Raw genomic sequence first — 18,021 nt, 5'->3', positions numbered from 1 at the left:
TGGTCCCTGCCCTCTCAAACAGCCTTTGTCCTCGTTAGGCATCCCTTTTTCTCTTCACCCCATTGATGCTGCTTTGGTGAATTCAGAGGGTTCACATGAAGGTGTCTGAGAGGAGCATTTGCCCTGGTTGTGGAAGGCATCAAAGCTCTCAGAAGCCTGCAGAAATGGCCTCGGGAAGAGAGAAATTGGTCATTAAATGCACTGGTATTTCCTTGAAAAGATACAAAATAAGAAATCTTAGTCTCCCCTCATTCATCGGTGGCAGCTCTCTGCTTCCCTGTCAAACTGGACTGATTGGAGTATCTGGGGATTAGGAGCAGGGCTTGTAAATCCCCCCACTTCAGCTCCCATCCAGAAGATGTTTTCACAAATCAATTAGTGCCTTTAATTACCGTGAAGGAATTTGCCGATTTAGCCGGATTGAATCTTTGCACATTGGGCTTGAAGCTTTAGTGTCTGGATTTTCCGTTTGGGGTTTTTATTTTCAGTCAGAGTTCAGGTTATCAGTGAAATGAGAAATCGCTTTACTCCCTTCCTTATTAAAGTGAGTTCAGTGCTGGTTAAAAGGTGCAAGATTGACAGCCTGGGAGAATGAATTCCCCTATTATCCCCAGGAAAGTTGCAGCCTGGGGATTTTCCTCCGCCTGGACTCAGGTCTGGCTGGGAGGTGAGAGGAGAAGTTCTCCAGAGCCCGTTTGCTCTTTGGTTTCTCTGCTGAAGCTGCCAGCAGGAGATGAAGAAGCAGCTAAGGAGATGCTTCAGGTGTATTGGCAAAGCTTTGCCAAGGCCGGGGGTGCAGAGACTCTGCATCCCGTTGCTTGCTGCCTCGGACCTCCCATCCCACCTCCCAGCATAAAGAAAATTAAGAAGTGCTTGCTTAGTGGCTATGTACCTGCTAGGATGGATGACTAGGACTCTACCAGTCTCATCGTTCAGGTACAACCTCTACCCTTTGCTTTCTTCAGTGTCTCTGAAATGAGAAAGCACCCACTTGAGCATTAATGGGTGCCTAATTTTAACCAGACCTACCCACTTTCATCCTCTTTCTTATAGAATCATAAAATCATAGAATTGCCTAGGTTGGAAGGGACCTTTCAGATCATCTAGTCCAACCATCAACCTAACTCTGACAAAAACCGTCACTAAACCATATCTCTAAGCATCATGTCTACCCGCCTTTTGAATACTCTGGGGATGATGCCTCAACCGCTTCCCTGGGCAGCCCGTTCCAATGCTTAACCCTTTCAGTGTAAAAATTTTTCCTAATATCCAATCTAAACCTCTCCTGGTGCAACTTGAGGCCGTTTCCTCTTGTCCTGTCACCTGTTACTTGTACACTTTTGAATCACTCCCAACATGCATAATCTTGGAGGAGGGCACAGAGAGAAAAGATGCAAAATCCAGCATTACTGCTGTGGCTCAGGGCATCAGGGACAGTTTTAAGCGCTATAACTCTTAGCTGTGGAGCTCCATCCAGCAGCTCATAATGGAGACGAGTGTTAGAGTAAGGCCTCCACACAGAGTTGGATGAAAGCGCAGCCAGCTCCAGCCCTGAGAATCAAGCAAGAAATAAGTTAATCAAGACACGTGGATCTGGAGATAGACTGAGGAGGCTGTTCCTCAGTATATTTGTTATGCGGTATGATTCATTACAGCAAATCCACTGTGCTTCTCTGATTCATCACTCCTGGCTGTGGGGCTAAGCTGTTTTGAGGGATAGATGACTGCTACTAAACCAGCTTTGCAAAATTAGCAAATGAATGTACCGAGCCTGGCTTAAAACCTTCTCAAGTGCCATTTTCCAAGACAATAAAGGAAAGATTACTGCTAATTTACTCCCATAGCCAAAAAAAAAAAAAAAAAAAAAAGTAACGCTGGGCTGGCAGGTAACTAGAATTTTATGAGGCTCCATTAATACTTTTGATCTGGGTTTGATTTGAGTTACGTCCAGCAATTATCTGACTCTGGAGCTAGAAAATTATGCTCGGGGTTTTTGGGACAATAAGGAGTTAAATTAAGAAAGCTGGTAGTCTTGGCGCCTCTGTTGTTTTTGCTGGGCAGAAGCAGCGTGTCTCCAGGCTCTGATCCAACCTGGGCGAGAAGTGGCTGTGACCATGAATTCACCTGCAAACGCAAAAGGCAGTGGCTGGTGGTTTTCATGCACAGGCAAACAACAGTTGTATTTCCTTGATTTGCAAGCCAGAGAGGGTTTTGGGGTGATTTAGTGTCTTCAGCAAACACAACTGCTTTGGCTTTGTTTTTCAAAGAAAAGGCCCCTCTCTGATCTGGTGCTGTGGCTGTGCTTAATAACTCTGGTCTGAGCCTGCAAGCTTGGTTTCCAACCCAAATACAGAATTTTTAACACATGGGTTTAAAACTGTGTGCACAGACTTGGTTGATTAAATAAAAGGATTTATGTATGTATACGCACACTCATATATCTGTATGTATGCGCACACATTTGATACCCCTGGAAGACGTAAAACTTTCAGCTGAGCAAAGATACAAAATCTCTTCCAGTTTGAATCAGCAGAGATTCTTCATAATAATAAAAAATAGTAAAAATTATAAAGGCCCACATCCAAAAATCCAGAAGAACCAGGAGAGCAGAGAAAGAACAACTTGCTTTATACACTTCTCTTATGCTGAGTTTCTGCTGAGTGAGATAAGGAATACTTAACGTGAAGCTGAATTTTTGGGGAGAGGGTATTTTTTTCTGTAAGGCTGGGAGGGGATCCTCTGTTGTAAGAGGATATGTGACTTCAGAAGAGATCCCCTGTGCATTCAGGAGAGCTCAACCATCCAAGCGGATTTTATGGAAATGGCAAAATGTGATTTTGTCCCATAAAATTTCCCATTAGAAATTTCCCATCACAACTGATGGTTTCAGACAGCAAGAACTTGAGATGCTCTGCAAAACTCAAGGTCAAGTGTTGTCCTAACCGTGGATCAGTTCATGCAAGCATTGCTTGAATGAAAGACCATAAGGAACCTCTCAGAGAAGGGTCACAGGAGCACCTACCAAAAGATGTGGTTGTGACAATGTTCTTTGGCAGAGCTCATGGCTTCAAATTTACAGGTTTCTTGGTCACATAGGCTATGCTTAAACTAGTAAGTACTTAATTCAGGTCTATTCTTTGGTCCTGAAGCCAGCGAGCATGCATAGCCCTCATCCATACCACCAATCATCTTTCCTCCTTACAAGACAGTTTAGCTTCCTCTCTCCTGCTTGTTGGGAGTGCTCCCTGGCCCTTGCTATCTCTTGAACCATGACCAGGCATAGCCTGGGGTGCTGCTAACACCTTATCGGCATCGATGGCCTCCAGCCAGTGTTTGAGCTGGTGTCCTGGCCGTTTGGCTTATCAGTGTGGGTGTAAATAAAGGGGCTGAAGCACAGCCCCAGCTCGCTGCAGTCAGTTCACTGAGACCCGACAGCTACACTGCTCAGCAGAGATGTATATCTGCATTCATTCCTACCTGCCCCATCTGATTAATAATGGAAGATAAATGAGGAACGTGGGAAACAAAGGTCAGAAATGGAGGAGATCTGTTGGTCAATACAGGCTGCTTCTTCCAGCATGTTGGTTCCCTGGTGTTTTCTCATTTATAATGCGCTCGTCTCACCTTTCATGTGTGCGTAGGTTTACCTGGAGGCAGGAAAGGGGTTCTGAGCTCTCTTTTCCCAATCCCACTGATTTCCGCGTGACCTCCCATTCTCAGCAGAACACTCTGGGAAACAAATTGCAGCCTGGACAGTTTCCAAGGGAAGTTATGGAGGCAGGTGCTGAAACTGATGTGAGCGCTTCTCACCCTGGGAAACCCTTAGAGACGGGGCTGTCCGTTGATGACATTTTCTCATCCTGCCCTGGCTGTGTGAGCCCTGACAGCTGAAGGTTTTTTGTTTTCTCGGATTACTCTTCCCCCTTCAGCCCTTGCATCATGTTGCCTCCGCCACTGTGCTGCAAAGGGAGAGCTCACCCTGGTAGAGCAATGCTGTTTCGATTTGGGACGGCCAAAGATGCCCGTGGTGAACCCTTCCCCTTGATGCGGCGTTCAGGGCCAACCCATGCATCAGCTCCTACTGAAGCCTGGGAATGCTCCTTTGCAGTTTCCTTCCTCCCTCCTGTCCGCTCCCTGAAGTCCCACAAACAGCACTGCTGGCTGCAGCTGGAGGAGGCAAAGGAAAGGAAAGAAGGGTGTTTCTGAAAGCTGTTTCCTTCTGCCCTTCTAATCCACACTCATGAGACCCCACCTGCAGTACCGTGTCCAGCCCAACATAAGAAGGACATGGACCTGTTGGAGCGGGTCCAGAGGAGGCCATGAAGACGACCAGAGGGCTGGAGCCCCTCTGCTGTGAGGACAGGCTGAGCGAGTTGGGGGGGTTCAGCCTGGAGAAGAGAAGGCTCCGAGGAGAACTTCCAGCCCCTAAAGGGGCTACAGGAAAGTTGGGGAGGGACTCTGGATCAGGGAGTGTAGCAATAGGATGAAGGGTAATGGAATTAAACTGCAAGAGGGGAGATTTAGATTAGATATCAGGAAGAAATTCTTTCCTGTGAGGGTGGTGAGCCCCTGGCCCAGGTTGCCCAGAGAAGCTGTGGCTGCCCCATCCCTGGAGGGGTTCAAGGCCAGGTTGGACGGGGCTTGGAGCAACCTGGTCTAATGGGAGGTGTCCCTGCCCAGGGCAGGGGGGTGGAACTAGATGACCTTTAAAGGTCCCTTCCAACCTAAACCATTGTATGATTTTATGATAGTGATTGCAGGGAATGAAAGGGCTCTGTCTACATCTCCCCATCTTAAGCTGGGCTGAGAGAGATGTTATAAAAGTGAGAAAATCTACCAGATGCAGGGTCATGGCTTGTATGAATTGGCTTTCTCGGGAAATCAGTCCTTGTCTGAGCAAAGGGAGTCAGTGACTGGAAAGCTTGGTTCTGTCATATGTTGGATCTAACACATGTGGCAGAGCTTATCTGCCTGGGTGACCAAATGGAAACCAAGAAAACGCTTTATGCACACCAAGGCTGAAGACTTTGTCTCTTTCTTCTAGATGCTGCAGGACCAGGTTCCCTGACAGCACTGAAGTGTGTTCACTGGGGTGACATTATCTTATTCAGTGTGCTGTTTTTATAGCAGGTTTAATATGCAAGATGAGACTACAGCCTTCAGTGAAGGTAGCACTGAGTCCTCAAGAGCTGCTTGCACAGGACAGTATCTATGAGGGGGTTTTGGGCTCCCTTCCTTAAGTGATAAAGGAAATATAGTCTGTGGGTCATTCTGAAGAGCCCCTGTTAAATTTCCCACTATTCTTCTCATTACTGAAGCTTGTGATTGCTGAGCCCTAACAATGAAAAACACCCAGATGTTGCTTGATGTGACAGTTTTAGCAAGCATGTGTTTTTACTTATTTCTCCCCTTATGAATGAATGAAAAATTATTTACTTTGTTTTGGTTTTCCTTCCCTTCCAATGGGACTGTGAGATGGGGTCAGACATTTTGCAATCAACATTTAGGAATGCAGATCACCTGTTGCTGGTGCAATCAGTCTTGATATCTATCAGCTGGGTTCATGCTTTTCTTCCATTTCTTCTTCTCTAGTGGCAACACACCTATTGCTGTGTGGGGAACTCACCTAGACCTCATCCAAAACCCTCAGATCCGAGCAAAGCATGGTGGAAAGGAACATGTCAACGTGAGTATGCCTGCTGAGCTGGGAAGGGGACATGTCCAAGGTGGTGATAGGGGTTGGCTAACAGCCCTGGAGGTTTAAAACTCCTATTGCATCCAGAAAAGAGGGCACAACTTGCTTTCAGAAAGGTTACCCGATCCATGCTCCATAGATTACCCTATCCAGTGCTCCATAAAGGATCACTGGACCAAAGAGGGAACAGAGAGAGGCATTGTGAAGAGTCATTCAGCCTGTTTCTTCTATTAGCTCAAGGATACCTGTCCTCTCTCTTGGCCCACGTATAACCTGTTATGTATCAGCCATGCCTGTGCGTAAGTAAACCCAAATTCAAGTTGTTAATGGGGTGTGCTGGGATCAGGAGGGACTGTGAATAATACTCTTGGGTACTACTGTGTACACTCCCTGGTCTATTTGGGATCCTGAAGAGTGTATCCAGGTTTAACCGGTTAGATTCACAGCCTAATTTAACTCTCAGTGACCACTGAGGAGTCAGAAAGATCTTTGTGGAGGCCAGCAGAGCTTTATCAAGGCCTGGGAGGACAATTTACTCAGAAGGAGACAATTACCAGTTGCTGCTGAGCAGCTCCAGGCAGATCTGAAAAGGTGAGAGTTTAGCACCTCCAATTAGGAGACTCAGGAACAGGCAGCACCTGCTGGCACCTACGGTAGGTTGGGGGATGAGGCCATGCAACAGCATCCGAAAAGGTGTTGGCTGTGTATGGGCACTTCCTCGGGAGCACCCCAGAAGAAGAAGCTCCAAAAGTAAAAAATACAGAGGGACTAGTTGGAGTGGTGGCAGAAAGTTCGGATCCTCCATGTTTCTCAGATTTTAAGATAAATCCATGGGCTTTCCACCCAAGGCTCTCAAAGCACTTCACAGACATTTAAAATCATCTACTGCCACATGACTAGTAGTGAAACTGTGGTAGGTCCAAAAAGATAATAGAGGAATATATGGTGTAGATTGAGACACCTAAATTTTGGTCTTATCCCAGCTCTGCCACGAACTAATATCTCCCTTCATAAAGCCAAATCTAAAGTAATTTTGTCACCACTCACACCCCATCAGATTCAGGAAATATCTGTTGAGATTGGTTTCTGAATCTGATGTGAATCTCGACTGACAATGTCCCAGTCCCTCATGAACTCTGGGAAAACCCTGGTCCGACTGATTATGCATATCCATAGGTGTGTTTTTGTAATGTAGTTGTATTTCCTGGTACAGCGCAGCTGAACACTTACTTAGCTTTCCTGCAGAATTAGAAGCCTGCATGACTTCATCTTATTCTTCCAGCAGACTCCAGCTCTTGCCTGACACAGTGGTCTCAAACAATCATGCCATTGTGCAGATGATGAAGCCTATTCATCATCTCACACATGTTCATGTAGAACTGCCCATCGGTTTTGCGCTGGGAAGTACTCCGATGCCTTTTCCTTGTAAGAGCTGTTACAGCAGAGAACATCTGACTGACTTTACAATACAAAACCAGCTGGCCCAAGTAACTTCTTTCTCTATTGATTTGAACCAAAGCAAAATTAGCACTTGAGCTATGCTAGCTGTGATGATGAGTGTGCTTTCAGTGCTGGAGGTATCAGACTAGTTTGGAGAAGATTCTCATATCAGGCACGGCTGGGATCCCCCAGAGCTGGTGCTGTTTCCCCGTAGGTCCTGTTGGTTCCTGGTGAGACCATTGTGCTAGCAACCATGATATAGAAAGATGAAGACTCAGATCCTGATTTTCAACCAGACATCTAATTCCTAGTCATTTAAAGTGAAAGGGTAATGATTTTGCAATCTGTTACCCATTTCTCAAATACACAAAAAAGCAGGTCTTTGGCAGGGCTGGAACAAAACTTCAGGGTCTCCTGAAATCTACCTCGTAGTCTTCATCTCTCCAGCTTCCTGGGCTTCGTTTCAGGTAACCTGATGCTCACACAGGAATCTTGGGCACAACTGAGCATCCACTGCATGTGCATTTTTGGAGTGATCCCCAGAGTGTGAGAGCTGATTGCAGGGTGGTAGTGAGGCTTTAACTAGTTTCGGCTGTATTTAAAAAAAAAAAAAAAAAAAAAAAAAGGGGGGGGGGAGGGTGTGGTGGGGGGAGAAATGCCCAATCGCAGTGCAAACTGCTCCACACACCTGCCCCAGAAAAGCTTTCCTAATCGCTTCCCAGCCGTGATTGCGTGCTGAGTATAGGGAATGTTTTGAAGCAGTGGAGCACCAGTCTGTCTGATGATAACCAAGGAGGTCTGGTCCTCCCTGTCCTCCGGCAGTAGGTGGGCTAGCATTTCACTGGCAGGTATCTGCCCACCAGGAGGGCTGGGGGCATTTTCCATAAACTCTACTTGTGTTGTGTTTCTTTCTCCAGAACTGCGAGGTGCAGAACAGCACAGAGATGACCTGCCAGGCTCCAGCGCTGGCTGTTGACCCCAATCACCAATCTGAGCTTGCTGAGCGTCCAGAGGAGTTTGGCTTCATTCTTGACAACGTGCAGTCCCTGCTTATCCTCAACAAAACCAACTTCACCTACTACCCAAATCCCATTTTTGAGGTTTTCAATCCCTCGGGGATCCTGGAGCTGAAGCCAGGAAGTCCCATCATACTGAAGGTGAGATGGGGACCAAGGCCTGGATGAGGAAGGACAAACACATGCTGCCTATTGCCTCTCTGTGTCTGCCAGCACCCCAGAAATCATAGTGGCATCCTGATTGCATCCCAGAAATTTCCTTCACTCACTGCACCTACCACATTGCATCATATTGGGGTCACCACCTGCAGACACAAATCACTGCTCAGCATCTGCCAATACCCACAACTAAAAAATATAAACTCCTGCTGCAGCTACCTGTGTACAGCATAAATTTGTACCCTCTTTTGCTCACCAGAGAAGAACATTTTCTACCACTGCAACAGGGCTGGCAATTAAATACTCAAGTCTATTTCTTTCTTGGGTTTTCAAGACCTTCCTCTTGCCCCTGGTTAAATCCTACACCATTCCTTTGTCATTTCTGTAATCTGCGTAGCAATACAGGGAAGGAATTCTGTGTTTGAACGTTTCCATATCAACACTTGTATGTGGTGCATGTGCAAAGAAATGATTTGTGGAATACCTTCTTGTATGTTTGGAAAGGGGCCTATTTTACTTGCCTGAATATGCTTTGTGAGGGCCTGTTTGTACAAGATTTATATGTGACGTTTCTCCTTTAGTTCCAGCGAGAGGGGTGCAGGGCAGGCTGTTTTGGCTGATGGCAGTCTGTAGCCATCCATGCTGTCCTCTGCATGACTTTCTAAATTGGTTTTTCCTCTCTGTGTTATCGAATGGTGAACCACGAATGTCAAGTGCAATGTTAACACTTGTGTCACAGGGACAAACAAGAGGTGTAAGGCAAACTCTTTCCTGATTTGTTTGTTTTTTTGGGGGGTGATATTCCTTTCTATCCAGGGCAAGAACCTGATCCCACCAGTGGCGGGAGGGAACGCGAAGCTGAACTACACCGTTTTGGTTGGCGAGAAGCCCTGTGCAGTGACCGTATCAGATGTGCAGCTACTGTGCGAGTCTCCAAACCTCATTGGACGGCACAAGGTGATGGTAAGTGGTGCTTGAACCTCATCAGCCTTTCCTCCCCGGGTGGGTTGGGAGGGCACACCAATGCTGAAGAGCTGGCAGAGATCTCCCAGGAGTCTGCATCACCATTTGCCTTCTGTAGATCCCATAAACAACAGGGACCCTTCTTGATATAATATCCCCATCAAGAGTAACTTGGAGAAGTAGAAGAGTAACCTGGAGGTCCTTATGGACAGTGAAAAACCTCTCATAATCAAAACCCTTTAGGAAAGTTTGCCTCTCCTGTTTTTGTACAGACTGTATGAAGCCTAGATGCTCATGTGAGTTCATATATGTAGCATGTTCCCTGCATGGCATACTTTGTTAAATTGAGCACAGTCCTCAGCATATGCTAACATGCTGTTGGCTAAAATATATCTTTATGTAGGAGAGAAAAAAAAAAGAAAACAGAATATGGACTCTAGTGTGACTGGACTTTGGAGTTTTGACATCTATACAACTTAGTACACTCCTGCACATCCTTCCTGGAACCTGTGAAAAATGGACAGTGATTACATCAGAGGGAGCTTCTCCTCCTCTCACCATTGATTTATTCTCTCCCTCTTTACTCTCCTCTCAGTAATTTGCATTCCTCAATGCTGTTGCCTGATAAACAGCACATCAACAAACTCATCTCAGTTTCACCAAGCTGAAGGCGGAAACACAACAACTGACATCAGACATACAGATGATCAATGTTTCTCATTCCTTGTGATCAACTGTTTACCACCTCACTGTTGCCCTCCCAAAGCTGTATATGTCACATATTTATTTATTTCAGTGCAGTGAGACTCATAGGGGTTGATGGAGACACCCTGCATGACTTTTTGAAAAGAGAGTTTTTGGGGGACTTTTAGAAATTAGAGACTTCATAGTGACCGTTTTGGGTCTCATTTGTGACTGCCACTGGGAGACCTCATACTGGCTACTTAACTTCCCTGTGCCAAAGTTTGTCATCTGGAAAATAGAGGTAATAATCCTTTTCAGCCATGCAAATATACCGTGGCTCTCAATTCATTGTGAAGCACATTAAGACACTCCAAGAGGAGCAATAATGAAGTGAGAGATTTTCTCTGTGTGAATACTGAAGCTTTTGAACAAGGCAATATATGTTCCCTGTCATTTTCATGAATATAATTAAACATATGGTTAGTCAGAGATGGACAAAGCCAATCCTGGAGAGAGAAAACTCAAAGTCAGGTGAGCAATAATCAACCCCTGGGGATCAGGGAGGATGAACATCTGGTCAGGTCTTACTAATTGGGAAGACTCCCTTGCTCCTGCAGCTTGGGACATCTTAAGTGAAGCCATAGAGAAAAAAAAAATAATCCCTTTTTGAGGATGCTGATCAAACAAGAGATGCTGCCGGAATCGTGGGAAGATGATTGCATTGAAGCCTGTTAATGAGCATCAGTACTAGGGGCAAGTTACAGATTTCTCGTTCAACTGCCAACACTGAGGCAGCACTTTGACGGTGTCTGGGCTGGGAACCAAATACAGAAGGTCACCTGCGATGGAGGCCAGTGCTCAAGGATGGACTTTGCATCTGGAACTTAACAGAGGGACAGCTGGGCTGGGAAATGCTTCCTCCAGCATGGCGCAGCATCTCTGTTCCTCGGTTGGTACAAAATGTATCCCCATGTTTCACATTAATGTCACTTTGATGGTCAGGATAATTGACAGGTAGCTCTCCCAGGTCCTCCTCCTGTTTCTGCTAACAATTTCCTTTGTGGCCTTGAGTAAATTGCTGAATAAACCCTTTCTTGCAAAGTGAGGTGGCCAACATCTGAGAAGGGACCATGGGAGTGAATCAACCATTGCAACACTGAGATTATTTCTAAGGGGGAAGGAACAGTGACAATGACACACATTGGAACTAGATAAAAAACATGTTGACATCAATCAGAGTTAAATATTTGAAACAATAGAAAAGAACTAAAAAGGCCTGAGCAATGGTTAAAAAAGATTAACTAAAGCCTAGAGGCAAGCTCTTTTCCAAGGAAAAGAAAGAGACATGAAGAAGAGCCATGAATAACTATGTTGGGGAAGGTCTGCAGTGAAGAAGTGGACTACGTTTGAAGGGTTGCTGTTATCTAATGTGGGCACTTACATATGGAAAGTCACACTACACTTTTTGTATAGTGAATGGAGAGATGGTCAGACATAGCAATTGAAATTCAGGGCATAATTCATCTCATCCTAAGGTAGATACATTTGGCCAGGGCAAACTTGCACTAGGGAAGACGCTACCACAATCAAGTTTTACACAACAGGAACTCCTGAACTGCTACAGGTGGCCTCTGAGACTTTGCTGGAAAAAAATTGGGCTCTGCCATAGTGCCATTTAGTATGAATTCATGATTAACAGGCTTAATAGGTGGCCAAACTGTTTGGTAATTTGGAAGGCTCATGCTCAGTCTTCTGGAAGGTAGAAATAACTTCCTTCAGAAACACTCAGTGGCCCAGGAAATAAAGTAGGGCTATAACTACATATTTGCTTGTTTTTCATTTGAATGCTTGCAATAGTACTCCAGCCTCACAGGCTTTCTTCTTCAAGAGACAGATTCCCTCAGATCGTGGCAGTTTGATTCGTGGACTGTGAGACCTTCCCAGTGTGGGAAACCACCTCTAGAGAGGAAGACACTGGGGCTAACTGTTAGACACCTACCTCTAGATCCCCTTATAGTTAAAGGAGAGAAATGGGAACTTCCACTGTATAAAACTTCTCATCCAAATGTCAAAGCGGGTGTCAAAAGCAGCTCACATAAATCACATTCTGAAAGTGCTTTTTCTCTGTATTGACTCTGAAAGCATGCTGTAATGTCTAGCTTAGATGTGCACGTCGAATGTTTGGTAAGAGGAATCCCACCCATGGAGACGGGCTGTTCTGAAAGCTTTGAGGACAGACCTGCACTGGGGATTGGGAAGGGGTTGTTTGATTCTAATCTGATACTCCTTGAATGGACTCGTCTGACTGTAAGGCCTCAGGAAAAGGACCACTGTCAGAAACAGAAAATGAAACATAATTAATCTATTTATTGATCCCCTTTATGATATCAGGGAGGAAATTGTGCAAACTGGTGAGCAAATTTTACTGGGAGCATTTGGAACAGTGGTCTAGGGCAAAAGGCAATAGCTTTCAGCTTAGATTAGCATGTGAGTTTGGCAGTTTGTCTTCTCAGTTGAGCATGCCACATGCGAATACCAAATCTCTGCCCTTTGCAGGCTTTTATAAGTCAGTTGGACCTCGTTATCTTAGAATAGATAGGAAAACTAGTTACTGCTGCATCTTCAACTCGCATGGGTGCTAGATTGTTCCTTGGCCACTGAAGACACTCTACAAGTCATCAACGTCCTGCTACACGAATGGTCACCTTGAAATGCTTTTACCTGGTCAAATGAGCTTAGGTTTGGTTTCATTTTTCATTGTTAACTTTCTAGAGCACATCCCAAAAGGCTTAGGAGTATTCAGGGCATGAGAGGACCTTCTGGATGGAAATTAGGTATTTCCAGACATTCACTTCTGTCATGTCCAAGACAGGAGGGTGACATCTAGGTGACTTTGTCCAGGACCAACTGCAGAACAGCCTACATCTGGTGCTATAGCAAAAGAGACATCTTCTCAGAGGTTGTAACTGGGGTTTCTAGGAGTCACAGACTGGGGTCACAGAGATTCATGTCCCCAGCAAGGGCTGTGATGGTGAGGAGTGAAAGCAGCTAGAAAACTCTTGATCAATTCATAACTTTCTGATCCATAGTCTCTTCTACTGGCTCCAACCCTTCCTTCATGGGCCAGTTTCTTCCTCTGGCAACCTAGAGAGGAAACCCGAGTAGGTGCCTGAGCTGAGGCATGGGATGCCTAGGATTAAATTTTGTTGGTTTTGCAGCAGTACCGCCGGCAGACTTTTTCTGGCTGTTAAAAGCAAGGTACAGCATCTTGTCCCAGAGGCCGGGAACGTCTGGGAGCACATGGAGAGCAGAAAGTTGTGTTCATCTCCTTGTCCCGTTGGTGAACATCTGCAGTAAAAAGCATGGGCCAGGCTTTATGGATTTTTTTATGTCCCAGTGGCTTCCAAGTAGAGTTTTCTCTGCTTGAAAAGTCAAAAGCAAATTGTGACTACATTTCTACATTCCCACTGCCCTGACTGATGCTGTGTCAGCTGTCTGGATCAGAAGTCCCCTGTCCCATTATGAGGTTAGGACCTATCAGACCATAACCATAAGCTATATGTCCTGTGTGCGTTTTGGGATTAAGTGTCATCAGGGCAGTCCAGTACAACAATGTAGCTGTTTGGGACAGAGAATGGAAAACACAGAATGAACCTCAAACTGCTATATAGTCAGGGTGTTGGGACTGGTGAGATTTGTCGCACGAAAGTCTTCTGTTGGTTGGATTCATGGTCACTCTGTCAACAGAGGTGCTTCTACATGATATTTCAAGTGTTTTTTAGCCATTCTCTATCCAAGAACTTCATGCCCTGTTTAACTTAAGAGACAAGGGGAGGTCATCCTTCAGCCTTAGTTAGGGAGATGATGGAGTTTCTCTGTGTTCCTGCTTGTTTGGCAATTTCAATGTAACTTTTTCCTGCCTTCCCTCTAGGCTCGTGTAGGAGGAATGGAGTTCTCCCCAGGGATGGTCTACATCTCTCCAGACAGCCCTCTCAGCTTGCCAGCTATTGTCAGCATTGCGGTGGCTGGTGGCCTGCTCATCATCTTCATCGTGGCTGTGTTGATTGCATACAAGCGCAAATCCAGAGAAAGCGACCTCACCCTCAAGCGTCTACAGATGCAGATGGACAACCTGGAGTCCAGGGTGGCACTGGAGTGCAAAGAAGGTAGGATAGGGAAGGAAGGCTGATACTGTGTCAGTGTTGGTAGAAGAGAGAGCTCCAGCCGCAAAGCTTTGAGCCAAAATATCACAAGAAAAAGGGATGTCGAACCCTGTGGGTATGGCTCAAGCCTGGATCTAATATGACTTTGCCTGTTTCCCCTGAGTCCAGCCTTCCTCCACTCTGTCCCAGCTGCATTTGGTAACTCACAGTCCAGACAGAGACGTGGCACAGAGCCCTGGGGAAAGGCTGTGTTATAGGAAAGGTGAGACTGCTCTTGTCGACCTTCGTCTTCCTCTCCATGTGTTGCGTCTCTGCTTGTAGCTTAGTCTCTGTATGTGGGTTTGAGGGCTTTTCCCGTTACCGTGGGGGAGGTCTGGACTGTCATTGCTACAGGAGTTGTTCCCTTTTTGTGTCAGCCTTTGCAGAGCTACAGACAGATATTCATGAGCTGACAAGTGATCTGGATGGAGCTGGGATCCCTTTCCTTGATTACCGAACCTACACCATGAGGGTACTTTTCCCTGGCATTGAAGATCATCCAGTCCTGAGGGATCTGGAGGTAAGAAATCAACACGTCCTGCTTCTGGCTCCTCTCACACCTTCATGTTTTGTCCTGAACGCAAGGGATGTTGTATCAGTGGTGGGGATGTGATGGCTTACAATGCTGCGTCCTACCAGGGACAAAACAGCACCTCATTAAAAATCCAGGTTGAAAGGAGAAGATGATTGCTGCTATCTTAGAAGTTAAATTCTGTTTGATCACTCATCTATTTGGAAGTCTCATAGATCTGTGTACATTAGGTCAACTGTATTAAGCCCTCCTTGGTTTGCATTCTGTTGGGTTTGGTTTTTAGACTGGGTTTATTAGTTACTGCTTGCAGGGGACAGGAAAAAAGTCAAATGGCAGAACAGCATATCCGCCTGTGTCACTCTATCTTTGCATGACACTGACACTACCAAGAAGCCTATTTTCCTGGTAACACCTATAGGAATAACCTGCAATCACTGAAGAATGTCCACCTTTGCTGTGCTCTGTGGTTTGCAGTTGAGATCAGAAAACCACAGCATCAGTCTGCCCATAGCCTGCTCACATCTACCTCCTTCACCCCAGCTCTCTGGACCGTGGTGGTGGGAGCACGGCAAGACCCCAGCACTGTTGAGGTCTACACACAGCCTGCATTACCTCACTGGCCACAGTAAATTTGACGGGATTGCGGGTGAGGCCTGGCCACGCTGCAGAACTGCTTCAGGCTTTGGCAGATGGACAGGCTCTGCTCTAGGGATACCTGGGCCAGAGAAGCAGGGGATACAGCATGGCCAAGGCCAGGGAGGTCGTTGGCTGAGCTCTCTGCAAAGTCTTTGGCAAGCTCTCAGCTTCAGAGAGGCTCTGGCATGGGCTGGTGAGATTGCTGGAGGCCAAGACTGAGGTTAGTTGGCAGAGAGGAGGAATAAGAGCTGGCACAGGCAATACCATGCCTGGCTGGCTGTGTAATCAGAGGTGCCTGCTCGTCTTTGCTCCTTCCCTTCAGGAGAGCCAAAATTCATCAAACTATATGGAAAGAACCATTAAAAAAACATGATCTGTCAGCAACGAGGGCTTGTGGGAATGGGTAGGAGACTGAGTTACACATTGACTACTGTAGATATTTGCCTTTGGGGTTCAAATAGAGTGGCCTTGAGCTGCTTTCCCTCAGGAAGAGTAGCTCAGCAGCTTCAGCAAATGAGCACAAGAGACGAGGGGTGATGAGTCTCTTTCTCACATATGTATGCACACGTATACACAAACACTTTCTTCATACCACAGCCAATTTCAATCCCTATATTTATTAACCTCACCCAGCTGACCACAGAATAGCATCTGACCGCTACAGAGGTTTTAGCATGGATGGTCCCATATGCAGATACATACAGAGACACACAGAGATAATGTTTCAATCTGCCACCTTTGATCTCTTCTTCCTTTCATTTCATTCAGGTTTTTTTTTTCCCCCCCTTAATGCTCTGTAAAGCTTCAACAGCTCTTTCAGTGTCAACATCTTTGGCTACCAACATATCAGGGAAGGCAGTTTCCATTCTGCTCCCTTCTGTGTAGCACCTAGGAGTTGCTGTTTATTGGAAAAGGCCCCAGCATAGATCCCGCAGTGAGCAAGTCTTACTTATTTCCAGTCCATTTGCTAATTAACTGCTTCCAGATGCAGTACAAAATACTTGTCTTATTTTTTTTTTAATTCTCCATAATAACCTGGGGATAGACAATATTAAACGTTCAAGCAAGTGAGTTAAAAATAATTATTGGTGGGATGGGTGGTAGTGGTTGGTTGGTTGGTTGTCTCAAGCTATTTACTAAGTAATTTATTTGCTGTATGCAAAAAGAGTTAAGAGCTCTAATTTCCAGAATGAAAAAGTAATGACTCTTTAAAGGGCCTTGCATTACTTGGTTGTTTAAGCATGCCAACTTATTTTGGATTTAAGTGCCAAATCCGGTTGGTTATTAATACATATATGCCTCAGTGACATGTGTTCCTCCATGCTGAGACTCTCCAGCTTCCATGGAAGCTTTTTCAAGAGCTGGAACAGCTTCAGCAACATGAAGGAATGAGTTTGGGGCTCTCTAGGCTCCATTTTTGTCTAGAGCCAGAAGGACAGAAAAGGACAAAGCCCACTGTAGTCTGTGGAGTCTAGGGTCCAGTGTCGAGGTCCTAAATTGTTATATATATAAACTAGTCACCAGCCTCTCACAGCTTAGAAATATATATGAGAGACTTATCGACCTCTCTGTCTCCAAACCATCGCACCTCCCAAGCCCAGGGGTCCTACTGCAGTGGGAGCTCCAAGACAGGTCCCAATTCAGGGTGTCCTCTCACACCTTCATCTACCTAGTTCTTCAAACCAAGGCTCAGCTGCATGCTCATCATCGTCGTCCCCTGCATCACTGCATCTCTTCAGCTGCTCAAAACCTGACCCCCAGACTCTCTTCTCCATTCACTTTCTTGCTGCCTCTCGCAGCTTCCTAAAGCTGAACTCCAAATCTCTGTAAGCAAGTTTCTTGCAAGGATGAAATAGAGATGCTAGGTGGAGATAGGGTGAGGCTTCAGTCTGACTGCAATGAAAATACAACATAGTATGGTACCATATCTAGGCACTATCAATCTCTTCTTGATGTACTGTTCAGGAAGGGAAACACAAGGTTGGAAAATAATCATCTAGCTATGCCTAGGAAATCTCTCAGGCTTCCTAATAATCAGATGATGTATGGACTCTCTTCCTTTTTACAGGACTGTCCTGTGAAGCAGAAGGAAGGGCTCAACTGCCTGCTTAGATGCAAGACTTTAAAATTATTTTTAATTGTTTCTGCTGTTTGAAGAAACTTTTCCCTTTTCCCTGCCTCAGAACTAACTTCTGCTTGAAGTCAAAGTGAATAGTTGGAGGAGCTGGAGGGCTGAGGGTAGAGAGGTAGCAAAGGGTGTGTGACCCATTTGGGAGAGATTTCACAGCGGGCAGTGACTGAAAGGCATAAACTCCCTTTCTTCTTGTGCAGGTCCCTGGCTATAGACAGGAACGGGTGGAGAAAGGCCTGAAGCTCTTTGCCCAGCTCATCAACAACAAGGTTTTCCTGCTGTCCTTCATCCGCACGCTGGAGTCCCAGCGCAGCTTCTCCATGCGGGACCGTGGTAATGTGGCCTCGCTGATCATGACGGTGCTGCAGAGCAAGCTGGAGTACGCTACTGATGTCCTCAAGCAGCTCCTGGCTGACCTCATAGACAAAAATCTGGAGAGCAAGAACCACCCCAAGCTGCTGCTCCGGAGGTAAGGATGTCTGGGGCTGGAGTGAACTGGGCTGGTTAGCCTGTGCCCCACTGTCTAACATAAGCATACTAGTCATCTTTGGAGGAAAAGGGAA

The 18,021-nt window shown here is 45.9% G+C and overlaps 1 protein-coding gene across 2 annotated transcripts in view; it reads left to right on the top strand.

Moving 5' to 3' along the window:
* PLXNA4 (plexin A4) overlaps window positions 1-18,021 on the top strand; it is a 477,218-nt gene that overhangs the window by 409,862 nt on the left and 49,335 nt on the right. For both annotated transcript variants that reach the window (XM_063323702.1, XM_063323701.1), the window contains exons 17-22: window positions 5,593-5,686; window positions 8,053-8,292; window positions 9,127-9,273; window positions 13,889-14,123; window positions 14,537-14,679; window positions 17,659-17,927. In XM_063323702.1, the coding sequence (XP_063179772.1) occupies window positions 5,593-5,686; window positions 8,053-8,292; window positions 9,127-9,273; window positions 13,889-14,123; window positions 14,537-14,679; window positions 17,659-17,927 (1,128 nt within the window). The remainder of the gene's footprint in view (window positions 1-5,592; window positions 5,687-8,052; window positions 8,293-9,126; window positions 9,274-13,888; window positions 14,124-14,536; window positions 14,680-17,658; window positions 17,928-18,021) is intronic.

This window comes from Chroicocephalus ridibundus, chromosome 1 (assembly GCF_963924245.1).
Source record: "Chroicocephalus ridibundus chromosome 1, bChrRid1.1, whole genome shotgun sequence".
Classification (NCBI taxonomy): domain Eukaryota; kingdom Metazoa; phylum Chordata; class Aves; order Charadriiformes; family Laridae; genus Chroicocephalus; species Chroicocephalus ridibundus.
Note: the sequence above shows the minus strand (reverse complement) of the source record. Positions and strands in the feature narration are given on the sequence as shown.